This window comes from Silene latifolia, chromosome Y (assembly GCF_048544455.1).
Source record: "Silene latifolia isolate original U9 population chromosome Y, ASM4854445v1, whole genome shotgun sequence".
Lineage (NCBI taxonomy): Eukaryota > Viridiplantae > Streptophyta > Magnoliopsida > Caryophyllales > Caryophyllaceae > Silene > Silene latifolia.
In genome coordinates, this window is record NC_133538.1 from 42699797 (window position 1) to 42712652 (window position 12856).

The following is a 12856-nucleotide window of genomic DNA, read 5'->3' on the forward strand; positions in this document are numbered from 1 at the left end:
AGAAAGGAATTTTGTAGTGGAAGAAGTAGCACGCAAATACAGATTAAACATGGTGTGATTGTTGTTAGCCTGATACACAGGAAAACCTTTTTCCACAGATTTGTCCAACATGCTGTTGATACTAGTGATCACATTCATCAGAGACTCCCTACACTGAGACCCTCTATGACCAATCTTCCCACACTTAACACAATATTTAAAGACTTCCTCATAACGGAACTGCACCCACAACAAATACCCCCCCCCCCCCCTCCCTCCCTCCATAGCCAGGAAAAAACCAGGCATTAAAGGCTCATTAAGTCTTAGGTAAACTTTCAATCTCAAATAGTCATAGTCTGGTACCAACTCAAAAGGTTCAACATAATATTGGTGGCTTAGCAACTTACCCGCAATATGAGCCACTTCCATAGTCAGATATTCAAACGGGAGACCACAAACCCGTACAGCCATCTCAGCATAAGGAAACCTCACTGTGTGTGGAATAGTATCAGGGAACCACTTGGAGAAGGCCATGACAGCTCCATCAATGGTGGCAGTTGTCCTCTGAAGTAACCCCTCCATGTCTTCCTCCTCAGCATAATGGAAAACATAAACCTCACCCATACGAAAAACAGTAATATCGCCCCTTGTTGTCCACTTCCTCCTTATAACATCATTTGCAATCTCCGCCTCGAACAAACGGTAATCCACAAGGAAGCCCAAAACACAGCAACCCCAAAACTCCCTTGATTTCCCTAAAGCAGAGGGATCGATATTAATAACCCCCCCAGAGCGTGGATACCTCCAAATGTTAGCATGAAACGGATTCATAGGTTGGAAAGCCGCATCAGGGAAAGGCCGATGAATGCTCTGATGATTCAGACCAGACTGATGACCCTCCATGCCATGCATCTCTGTAGAATAATCATTTCCTCCATTGTTTCCTTCAGAAGCCATACTAATGCCCGTTGATGAAGTATAGTAGAATTTATGTGAAACCATACTAACTTTGTCCTGATTTTTGTGTTGAGATTTTTCTTAGGATTGATTAGATTAACAAAATGAGACGAGTGAGATGAAAAACCCACTACCATTTAATCGGGTTTAAATAGGGAAGAAAGAGCAACCTTGATACACGTTACGAATTGGAAGTAGCAAACGACACTTCCAATCAATGCAACCAAATACCCAATCAGCTCAGCAATTACTCCTCGAGCCACTCTTGCCTCAACTTCCGCCAATTAAAATTACCAGCACACAATGATTGTGAGAAAACGAAGAGGTGTGCTCGAAAAATCCCCAATGTAGCTGTAGAATCTAGGGTTACAACCCCCCAATAAAAACCCCCAAAACTAAATGATGAGCTGAAGTGTAATTAAAGATTAATGTAAGAGAAAAATCTGCAGATGAGAGAGGAGAAATCCCTTTGCATCCCCAATCAAAAGAAAATAGTAGCTGAAACGGAATATGGGGGAATGTAAAAGCACGATTTGAGAAGCCAAAGAGAATAAAATTAATTAGGGATCTATGATAGGAATAATAATTAAAGCTCTCACAGGAGAGAAAAGCTCTCTTTTAGAGATAGAGAGAGATACTTAAAGTTAGCTACTATTTTTTTTTTAGTTGGATAGTTTACTTAAATTATGATGATTCATTTTCCAACGTTTTTATCTAATAATAATTGATTGAGGCTTCGAAATTTAGATGTATTTGTGGTTTTATGTTTTCATAATATGGATTAAATTTAACTGAACTATAAGGCCGACATTATGGAGAAAAAGAATTACGCATCTGAGGTAGTACCTCAGACCTTGTAGTTTTTGAGCATATACACATTTTTTCTGAGAATATTACCATTTATAAATATAATTTTTTAGCAATATTATATTTTTTTAGTGTAATGTTTTAGTAAATGTGCTCAAAAACTTTATACTAAAGCAGAACTCAAAAAATTTAAAATAAAACTCAGAAAATCAATAATAAGAGGTACTACCTCAGATGTATAGTCTATGAACTGGACATTATGAGATGGTAGAATTATGTTTTTTATTTTTTGGGGCAAACCGGGGTGTCCACCGTCGACAACAGTGTATAATTCCCTCGCCGCTGGTGCTCTCACGAAGAGGTAAATGGCTGGCCAAAGAGTTCGCTCTATTCTCATGGGCAGGAATCGAACCCCTGACTTCATGGATAAGGGATGAGGTGAGGAACAACCACACCAAATTTTAACATGCAGGCTAGAATTATGTTAACATGCATGTTGCCCATCATAGCAAATTTTTAGCCAACTTTTTTGCGACAAATAGCGAGGCATGTCACTCTAATCCGCAAATAATTACGTTTTCAGTAAGTCTTGCTTATAACTATAGTAAGTTAAAATACTTTAATGTGGGGTGATATGCATCTATCACCTAAAAAAAGGGTTAGTTTAGATAGCTTTACAATCCTGTTGTAAATTATTCTTATTTACACCCGATGTAAACAAGAATTGTGAATCACGCAAACATAAACTAGAGAAAATTGACTGTCAAAACCAATGAAAACATAAACGTTACCTAAAACATTGTAATTATGATTTTTAGTTTATTTATAGGATCTTATGATTCTATGTTTAACTCAAGTCACCTCATTGATACATAGTCGAATCATATTCCTAACAACACTGAGTCTCTCAGTCAACTCTTCATTTGAAGTACTCTCTCTGCCCCAGTTATTTATTTACTTATTCTATTTTTGTGTGTTTCACTTTTTTGTTTACCTTTCTAATGTGGAAAAGTTTTTCATAAGTTACTTAGTCATTCACTTCCCCTTTGGGCGGAAGTGATAGATAACCCCTCACTACTTTGCTTACTAGTGAAATTCACCCCCTTAACTTTGCCTTGTAGTATTTTACCTCTTAACTTTGCTATTAGGTGAAGTCAAACCCCTCTCCATCTCCAACCAAAATCTCACCAAAAATTCAATATCTCATTAATATCTCACATCTTGTTATAACTCAAATAGTATAAAAATACTATCTATCATTATAATACGTATTTGTGTAATGTATTCTACTATCAAATACATACGATTCCAACACTACCCCATTCTTATTTTCCTTACTTCTTTGACTTGTGTTTTCCTCTTACCTGCAAATCCCACTGCCACTCCTCTTACTTACCTCCAAAATAACCCAATTAATTCCACCCAACCTCAACGCTCAAAATCTCAACTTTTTTTTCCGTCAATCTCTTGCTCTATGAAATTTCTTGATCATTCTCAAATTTATGTCTTTATCTTGCTAGTGTAGTAATATAATGTTTGAGTTGAAATCAACCAAAAAAAGCGATTTGCTTATCCGAAAAACATGAATTCAGCTGATTTATGTTGCCCAAACTTGTACGGTGCAGAAAGAACGATAGATTATTTCTCTGTCCGGCTCAGATTTCTCTCTCTTGTTTTGATGCATAAGAGATTAATAGATTTAAGTTAATAAATTTGGTATGTAGCTTAGTTTATTAGGGGGAGTATGATTGTCCTTTTAAGATCTGATTGTTCGTTTGGTTATTATTTGTGATTTATCTGAGATTCTATACTGATAAGCACTATTAGATTAGTGGTACAGATTTGTTATATAAGCAAGTACTATTATCATTTTACAAATATGTGCATCTGAACTCGTCGTGGACAATGCTGACAAATCATTTAGCTCAATGTACAAATATGAGGTATTGATCGTATAAAATCTATCAATTGAACCAATTTGCTACTATGAGTTGTCGGGGTTTGTGCTCTATCCTACTATTCTATAAGAAATAAATAAATTTCAATGGCTTTGTTATTGAAAGGTATCACAAAATCCTAATAAAATTTGTATACAAACTAAATAAAATAAGCAATGCTGCATAGAAATGTCTAAAATAACAACTCGTTTTTGACCAAGCAGAAACCCAGCTAAGCTAAGTTGAAGATCAAGTACAAGTATACTCTCACTGTTAAAGATCAAGTATACTATGACTGGTCAACACTGACTTTATATTTGCACGTGCGACTTTTATGTCCCGGTTCTTTACAATTAGAGCATAGTTGTTTTCCTCTCTTTAGAATTCTATATGTATATGTTTTCCTCTTAGTTTCCGCAAATGCTCTTTTTCTTTTATTTAAAGGACTCCCGTACTTTACTCTCAGATCACTTGGTAAAATTGAACTCCCATCAACCTTTTTCCATATGCTTTGGCCATTTAATGGCTCTAATGAGAATGTATATGATGCCTCATAAGCTTCCTTACTATACCAAGATGCCACATAGCTATCTGGACTTTCATTCTTAGAGCATATGGTCGTTGTCGCATGTTCACAGGGAATCCCATTTATGTCCCAATATATACATGTGCATGAAGATTCATCCAACCTAACTGCGTAGGTCAGCGTACTATTCTGAACATGTTGTACTTCATACACATTTTCACTAGCCTCAATGGCCTTCCAGTTTCTTGTAGCCTGCATATGGTCATTTATTATCGCTTGGACTCTAGGGGTGACAATGTCATTACATCTAGTAGCTTGCACTTTCTTGTCGACCATCCTCAACATAACCTTCTGCCTTATTTCTTCCAACATAGTTAGAATAGGTTTCTCCCTAGTTTCAAGGATCCACGAGTTGAATGTTTCTGCCATATTATTGCAAGCAACATGCAGCGGGAACTAGGACTATGGGTCCCGCATTTTCTTACCAAGCAAATATAACAAGTGAAAATCCAAGCATTCATATAGTTCAATGCAAATTCATTGGCAATATGAACAAAGCTGGGTATTCTTCTTGTTCTTCTGGTAGGATATGGGCTGTGTTCAAGAGAGCATATATCCCACTTTGGTTGCTCAAATGCCATGGTATTTATATGTTTAGAAAGCCTGAAATGTTAACAAGCTATGAGCTTTGGAATAGGACCAAAAACTATTTTATTTTGAATGAAATGCCATTTCCAAATGAGCTAGGCAAATCTGAAATGCCCCAACACTTTCAGAATTTCAGTTCTGAATTCAACTCCTCATATCTAGAGTTCTACTTGCTTAAAATTTATGTTCTTTATATGGATAAAATCTTGAATATGTCTACTTTCCTATGGAGTTGGAATCAATAGAAGTTAATGTGTAGATTTCTCATAATGAAGCTTCAAAGTCTATCATGATTGAATGCAATTCAGTTTCTGAAATTGACCTGTCAGTGTTCAAACTTGAATAACTCAAAATCTACTGGTTATTTTTGGATAATTCTTTTTGGAGGTAAAAGCTGATTTCTTTTGCTTTCATTTTAGATATCATAGGTATTTTTAGCCAACATTAGTTGGGAGATATGAATTTTTCAAATTGTTGATGCTGCACAGGAAAACTGTTGAACTCTCATTCTGACCTGATCTTACTCAAACTTCAATATCTCAAGTTCCAGGCCATATTTTCATATGATTCTTTTTTTATATTAAAGCTAACTCCTTTAGCTTTCATTTGGCACATGTGAGGTATTTTGTTTCACCCTGAGAAGAAAGTTAAGGCTCCTGTAAGAAGCCCTAGTTGCTGAACTGTTACAGCAGCATGTCACTAACGACCTCATGTCACTAGTGACCTGATAATGCTCAAAATTTCATATCTCAAGTTCTAGGCCTTATTTTCATGTGATTCTTTTTGGATATAAAAGCTAACTACTTTAGCTTTCTTTTGGTACCTTCGAGGCATTTTATTTCATTTTGAACAGAGATTTATCAATGCTGCAAGAAAGGCCTGATTCCAGGATGCTATGAAAAAACTATCAGCACTGTTCTTATTCTATCAATAATTAATCTCCTTCCTTTTATGTAATTGGATCCTAGTCTCTAAATAAAACTGTTGAGGGATCGTAGAAGTCCTAATCAAGCCAGGAAAAAAGCATCAAGGAAGCCAAACACAAGCCTCAAGGGACCTGAGTTGTCTTGCCATTTCAAGAAAGAAACAAAAGTGCTTTATTATGCTTTTTCTAAACTTTTCAGCAGCCTATTTGTATCAGTTGTATTCGTTCTTATTAGTAGACTTTTGCTATGATTTTAACTTCTTTCTTAAGGCCTTGTCAGCCCTTAGATGTTACTTTAAATTAAGGGTAGAGATTAGATTTATAAGCTCTATATAAAGAGCCATTTCTCCATTGTAATATTCAGATTATGTTGAATGAAAAATTGAGTTTTCTCTCAAAAATTAAATCTTATCAACTTGGGCAAATTGCTTAGTTGTAAGTCAGGCTTGGGGACTCCTTGTGCTTTCTTAGGAGTTGATTAAGTACCTGGTGGCAAGTCCCAAACAGTCTTGTGCTTGCTTAGGCTGTTTTGAGTCTTGTTGTTTGTTTAAATTAGATTTAACTATGTGCTTGCTTGAGTTGGTTTAATTTAAACCCCCAAATTATCAAATTAATTTCATGTGCTTGCTTGGAAATTAGTTTGTTAATTATATCCCATTTTTATTTACAAAAATCAAACAAAAACAACCACACAACTCTACTGAGAAAACTGTTTGAAATTCCATTAGTTTCAGTCTGGTTTTTAATTTATTTAAAATACTTAGATTTATTGGATAGTCTTGAAATTTGGCACAGAATCAGTTTAGTCATTGCACTACTGTGTCACCAAATTTCATGAATTGTCGTGGTCATTTGCTATTTTTATCAAATTTATAAAGTTCATTGCATTATGAAGAAGTGTCATTTGAGTTCTTGTCAGAATTCTTCATTTCTGTCAAGACCCCATAGATTACACTGCATAATACCTGTACATGCCCAACTTTTATAGAAACGTCTACAAAACCTTTTCACATCTCTTGAGCACATTTCAAGAAGAGCTTTTGAGCTTCGTTGTCGTAACTCATTCATTGCATCATTGAACCCTTCTTCTGTATACGATTTCACTGCCTTCCAAAAGAGCTTGTGTAAAGGAGCACCTTTAACAACCTTAGTCCAGTTAGTAAAGATATGTCTTGCACATAATCTATGCTCTGCATCGGGTAACAATTTAGCAATTGCAGGCAGCAAACCCTGTTTTTATTCATGTATAAAATAATTTTTTATGTTAATATTAAAGCACAAAATACAAAAATAACTCACAGAAGGAAACTATTAAAAAAAAATATCTTAATGTACCTTTTGTTTATCTGATAGCAAAGTCCATTCATTACCAGCTTCCATTTCAAGATCATCTATGAGATGTTCAAGAAACCAAGATCAACTCTCTTTAGACTCAGACTCTACTACGACCCACACCACAGAGAACATTTGGTTATTGGCATCCCTCGCCGTGGCACAAAGCAACTCACCCTTACAATAGCCTTTAAGAAAAACACTGTCTAAACCAAGTACTCTTCTGCAACCATTCAAGAATCCTTTCCTTAGAGCTAGAAAACTGACATAAAACATATGAAACTGAGGAATTGGTCTTGATACGTGAGGCTTCAAGACTAAAAACACACTAGTCCCTTGATTGGATCTTCTTAATTCATACATATAATCTCTAAGGGAGTCATATTGTTTCCCAACTACCTTTGCACACGAAGACAAAGCATTTTTTTTTTGCACTAGAAGCTTGCACCTACTAATCTTCACTCCATATGTCTCTTCTACATCCCTTACGAATAATTTCAGTTTCCATGTAGGATGTTTAAGAAGTTTTTCTTGGTACTCTTCAGCAAAAAAGTTAGCATTAGCCCTTCTATTAATCTTTGTTGGCGCGCAAGTATGAATGTCTTTGAAAACCGTACCTGTAAACATCCATAATCATTGGTGTACCTAGTACTTAGCTTCCAATTACATTTAGGATAAGATTTACACTTCACAAGAACCCTCTTTGGTTCATTATGATAGTATTTCCATGCCTTGTGGGTTTGGCAGCTATAGTAGATTAGTGCTTTTCTTAGAACCTCGACTTTGTCAAATAATTGTCCTAACTCAATTTGTACCAAACCAAATGGTATTTCATGGTTATACATAGGCCACTCACATCTTTAAAGAACTTCAAGATTCTCGTCGTCATCACTTAAAGATAAAGAGCCTTCGTCATCAGACTCTCTCTCATAAAGATGTTCTTGGTTAAAAAGTTTATGATCATATTCGTCTTCACCCTAATAGTCATCTTTTACCCCTTTACGTGAACGTTTTTCTATTTCATCTTCTTTTCGTCTCATAATATTATTCTTTCCAAAACTATTTCTCAATGAAATCCACACTTTCTTCTTCTCTTGTGCTTCAATAAAATCTTCATCGTTGCTGCCAGCTTCTACGTCATCAATAACATTTTCAAAGTAATACTACGGATTTTATAGGCTGGTACTCGATCGAGTATGGACTACTCGGTCGAGTAGTGTGTGTTGTGTAGTCTGTTTGGCTACTACCGAGGAACACTCGGCCGAGTATACTGAATACTCGACCAAGTAGAGGATACTCGGCCGAGTATACTATATACTCAACCGAGTATCCGGTCTGACGAGTAATATTTCAGCGGTTTAATTCGGGAGTAATTAGGGCGTTATATAATTTTATTAATTAGTTTCCTAAACACTATTTACAAAACCTAATCATCGTACGACGCTCTAATCACTCCGAATCTCTACTCTGTGTGTGTGTATAATCGTAGCAATCGCATTCAATCCATTATTCCTCCGTTGGTAAGTCTTTATCCCCTTGATTGTTGGTGATTATTTTCTAGGGTTGTCTTTAATCATGTATTGGGGGAAATGGGGTTTTGCAATTAGTAATTGTGTTATGTGATTATTGTTTAGGCAAAGACTTCGTAGAGGAGCCGTTCTAGTTGCATGATTCTCTTCACTGCTGTTGCTGCTAAGGTAGGGTTTCCCTACTCAGTTCCTGTTAATTGATTTAAGATGTGATTGTATTGTGTATGCCCGTTTCTGCTGATCATCGGAGTGTTGGTGTTGTGGTGGTGGTTGTGATGTTGTTGTGTTGGTTGTGGTGGAGTCACTTGCGGGAGTGGCTTCACGCCCTAGTTCGCCCTCCGTGGAACCCGTCACGGGAGGGGATGTGCACATTAAGGGCAGAGTTATCGCTCGTTGATGAGCGGAATTTTGGTGGGGATTGGCTGCGGTCCCCCACTGGCGGCGTGGACTACCTGTTGCGATGGTTAGTCTGGCAGGGCTACACACTTCAGTGTGTAGTCGGTTATTGTGTGAGATCGGGAGACTGGGGATGGAGGATGATCAGCTGGTTACTTGTGCCTTGTCTTATTTTAATTGAGCAGTACTGACCCCGTTGTTTTTTAAAATCTGCGGTGATAAATTCAGGGATGGTGAGCAAGCTGTGACAGGTAATGCATTTGGTGAGCTTGGGGCGGTCATGGGAGAGTCGTCACGCCAGATTTAGTATCACCATCATGAGTCTTAGCATTTGTTTTGTATTTGATAGCATTTGGTTTTACATTTTTGGATTTTGGAACATTGTAACTTTTAATACCTTACCGTATCTTAATAAATGTGTTTGGGACTGTTGCTTTTGATATGTACTAACCTCGGGCAACCGAGATGGTAACAGCCTTTCATGCTGGGGTAGTCCTGGTAAGGTACCTTGGTGGTATGAGGGGGTGTTACAAAGTGGTATCAGAGCCGACGATTCCGGCACCTAAACCAAATGAACCCAATGAACTTAGGGAATCTAATTAAAATGAACCCGGGGAGAGCTGTTTGGAGCTACCGCAAAGACACGGGAGACGTCCCGGAGTCACATTATGGCCCTCCCGAACTCAAGCCGGTCACGGTGGGAATGTGTCGTGTGTTTATTTAATATATGTGTGTGGTATGTTGAAATTGAATGCTTGGAACATGTGGTTGGAGGTGTAATATGTGGAATTCGGGAAGGACATTGAGAATTGGTAGAAAGGCATGATGGAATTGTTATACGAATTTAATTGAAAGCGGTTTCGGCATGAAAGTGATTGGCACGTTACGTGTTTACTATGTGGTTTTCATATTCATGACGTAATGTGTTTTATTTTGGGTAGAAAGCATGATAGGATGCATTTTCGTACTGTTTGTAGCTCGTTTTGGCATGACTCGGCCGAGCAGGACGGGTACTCGACCGAGTAGGGGGTACTCGGCCGAGTAACCAGGCACTCGACCGAGTGTTGTTTGGCAGTGAGTAGGAATGTCTACTGGATGTGTTTACTCAACCGAGTACTTAGGTGTACTCAACCGAGTAGGGCATACTCAGCCGAGTATGGCTTATACTCGACCGAGTATGTTTCTTTTGAATTTGACGTTGGCTACTGGAGTCGACTACTCGACCGAGTGTCAGTGATACTCGACCGAGTAGTCCTTACTCGACTGAGTATTGCTATATGCTCGGCCTAGTGCTTCTTTGGCGGAGGGTCAACTACATTTTGAGCCGTAGGCTTTTGTGCTTACGTTTCTTTACTTCTTATCAGCTCAAAATGCCGCCAAAAAGAACTGCCGTGCAAATTCAAGCTTCTGAGATGACCATAGATGAGATTGCTCGTATGATCGAGCAACAAGAGGCTCTTCATGAGGCTCTCAAGAACGTGGGAAAGGGGACGGAGAAACCTGTGGATGCTACCCAACTTAGCATCATCATCGCCTGCTTTAACCCACCTACCTATGAGGGCATTGGGGAACCTAAGTGGCTCAAGAACTGGCATCGTGAGATGGAAAGTCTCATGGAAGTGGTCAAGTGTCCGCAAGATATGATAGTTGAGTAGGTAGTGTACTATCTGAGGGGCGAGGCCGCTGTATGGTGGCAAAATGTCAAAGAGGACGCCAGAGCGTACTACCAGGCTGAGGGTTTAGGGGCTATACCATGGTCGGGTCTGAAGAGCGCTATGAGAGAGCAGTTTATGCCGGAGCATATCCATCACAAGTTGAGATCTGAGTTCGATTCCTTCACTATGACCGATGATATGACCGTCACAGAGTACTATCACCGGTTCCATGAGTTGTCTCGTTATGCTGAGGACATGCAGCTAGGGCAGAGGGGTTTGGCTCTTCGCTTTGAGAGAGGTTTGTCAGCTAAGATCATGAACCGTTTACCAGGTAGATTCATCAGTGATCTCAAGGACGTGTATTTGAGGGCTGGTCAAGCTGAGAGAATGGTAGATCTCTCAAAGGAAGCTACAGAGAGGTCTGCTGCTGAGAAGAGAAAGGCTGATAGTGGGAACAACAATCAGTCGGGTAACAAGAAGGACAACTTCAACCAAGCCAAGGCTTTTTCTGGTGGGGCTGGTTTCTCTGGAGGATCTCGAGGATGGGGTAGAGGTGGTGGTCGGAGTGTGAGTGACAACTCCAACCTGTCATGTTATAACTGTGGTGGCATAGGCCACAAGAGGCGAGACTGCACGAGTGCCAAGACTGGAGTTGGCTCGGGAACTTTTCAGGGGAACTTCTCACAGGGTCCGAGTCAGAGCTTTGCTAGTAATCGGCAGGGTGGATCATGGAGTAACCGTGGTGGACACAGCAACAATGGCGGTTTTAACCGCAACAGTGGAGGATCATATCAGCGCCCGAACAACAGTGTCACCCAGGATTCGGCAACCAAGCTGAGCACTTCTAATGCTTCGGTTCAAGGGGGAGGCCAAAAAAGCAGTGGGAAGCTCTTCATGATGGATAAGCAAGAAGCTCAGAACGATGCACATGTATTTACCGGTACCTTTCTTGTTCATAATGTACCGTCTTTTGTTTTGTTTATCTCGGGGGAACCACACTCTTTTGTGTCTAGGAGTCATGCTTTGTCTGTGGGTTTAGGAGAGTTTGAACTTGTAAAGGACGAGGTGTTTATACCTTCCGGGGAGTCAGTGTCATGTTTTAAGTTGTACAAGGGAGTGCCTATGTTGGTTGGAGGGGTAGATTTACCGGTAGACTTGCTAGAGTTTCCTATGGATGGGTTTGAGGTGATTGTCGGGATGGATTGGTTGGGTAAGTATGATGCCAAGATAGATTGTCGGCAAAATAAAGTGTCTTTAAAGGGTCCAAGGGGTATAAGGGTGTCTTATAAGGGGTTTGTTGTGAGACCTAAGTGTAAGTTCATAGCGGTAAGGACCTTAAACTCATGCTTGAGGAAGAAGTGCCCCTTGATTCTTTGTCAAGTGAGAGATCGTCGAATAGAGCCGCAGACAGCTGCTGATATACCTGTGATGGGAGAGTTTGATGATGTTTTCCTGAAGAGATACCGGAGTTGCCGCCAAAGAGAGATGTTGACTTCAATGTGGAGCTTAAACCGGGAACAGGCCCTATATCTAAAGCGCCATATCGTATGGCACCTAAGGAACTAGCTGAGTTGAAGAAACGGTTACATGAGCCGTTAGACAAGGGGTATATCCGGCCTAGTGTGTCGCCATGGGGAGCTCCAGTTTTGTTTGTGAAGAAGAAAGATGGGAGCATGAAGCTATGTATCGACTACAGGGAGCTTAACCGTGTCACTGTGAAAAACAAGTATTATTTGCCTAGGATTGATGACTTGTTTGATCAGCTGAGTGGAGCAGGAGTGTTCTCTAAGATCGACTTGAGGTCAGGTTATCACCAATTGAGGATAGCGGATGAGGATATTCTAAAGACAACTTTCCGGTCCCGTTATGGCCACTATGAGTATGTGGTAATGCCTTTTGGTTTAACTAATGCACCAGCATCTTTCATGGATCTGATGAATCGGATTTTCAGTCTGTTTTTGGATAAGTTTGTGGTTGTCTTCATTGAAGACATCTTAGTCTACTCTAAGACTAACGATGAACAAGAGGAGCATCTAAGGATCGTTTTGCAGACTCTGAGAGAGAACCAACTTTATGAAAAGTTATCAAAGTGTGAGTTCTGGTTAGAAGAGGTGTCTTTTCTGGGTCATGTCATATATAAGAAGGGAGTATCCGTGGATCCTAGC

At 39.2% G+C, this 12856-nt stretch overlaps 2 protein-coding genes across 2 annotated transcripts; both read right to left on the reverse strand.

Annotated features, from left to right (window-relative positions):
- Nucleotides 1–3969: 3969 nt before the first annotated feature.
- LOC141627933 (uncharacterized) lies at nt 3970–4635 on the reverse strand. The gene has a single exon (XM_074441126.1). The coding sequence runs from the start codon at nt 4633–4635 to the stop codon at nt 3970–3972; it is 666 nt and encodes a 221-aa protein (XP_074297227.1).
- A 2059-nt stretch (nt 4636–6694) lies between these two features.
- LOC141627934 (uncharacterized) lies at nt 6695–7738 on the reverse strand. Its single transcript, XM_074441127.1, has 3 exons — nt 7288–7738; nt 7115–7170; nt 6695–7009 (listed from the first exon to the last, which is right to left on the reverse strand). Exons 1-3 carry the CDS (start codon nt 7736–7738, stop codon nt 6695–6697), a joined length of 822 nt encoding a protein of 273 aa, XP_074297228.1.
- Nucleotides 7739–12856: the final 5118 nt, after the last annotated feature.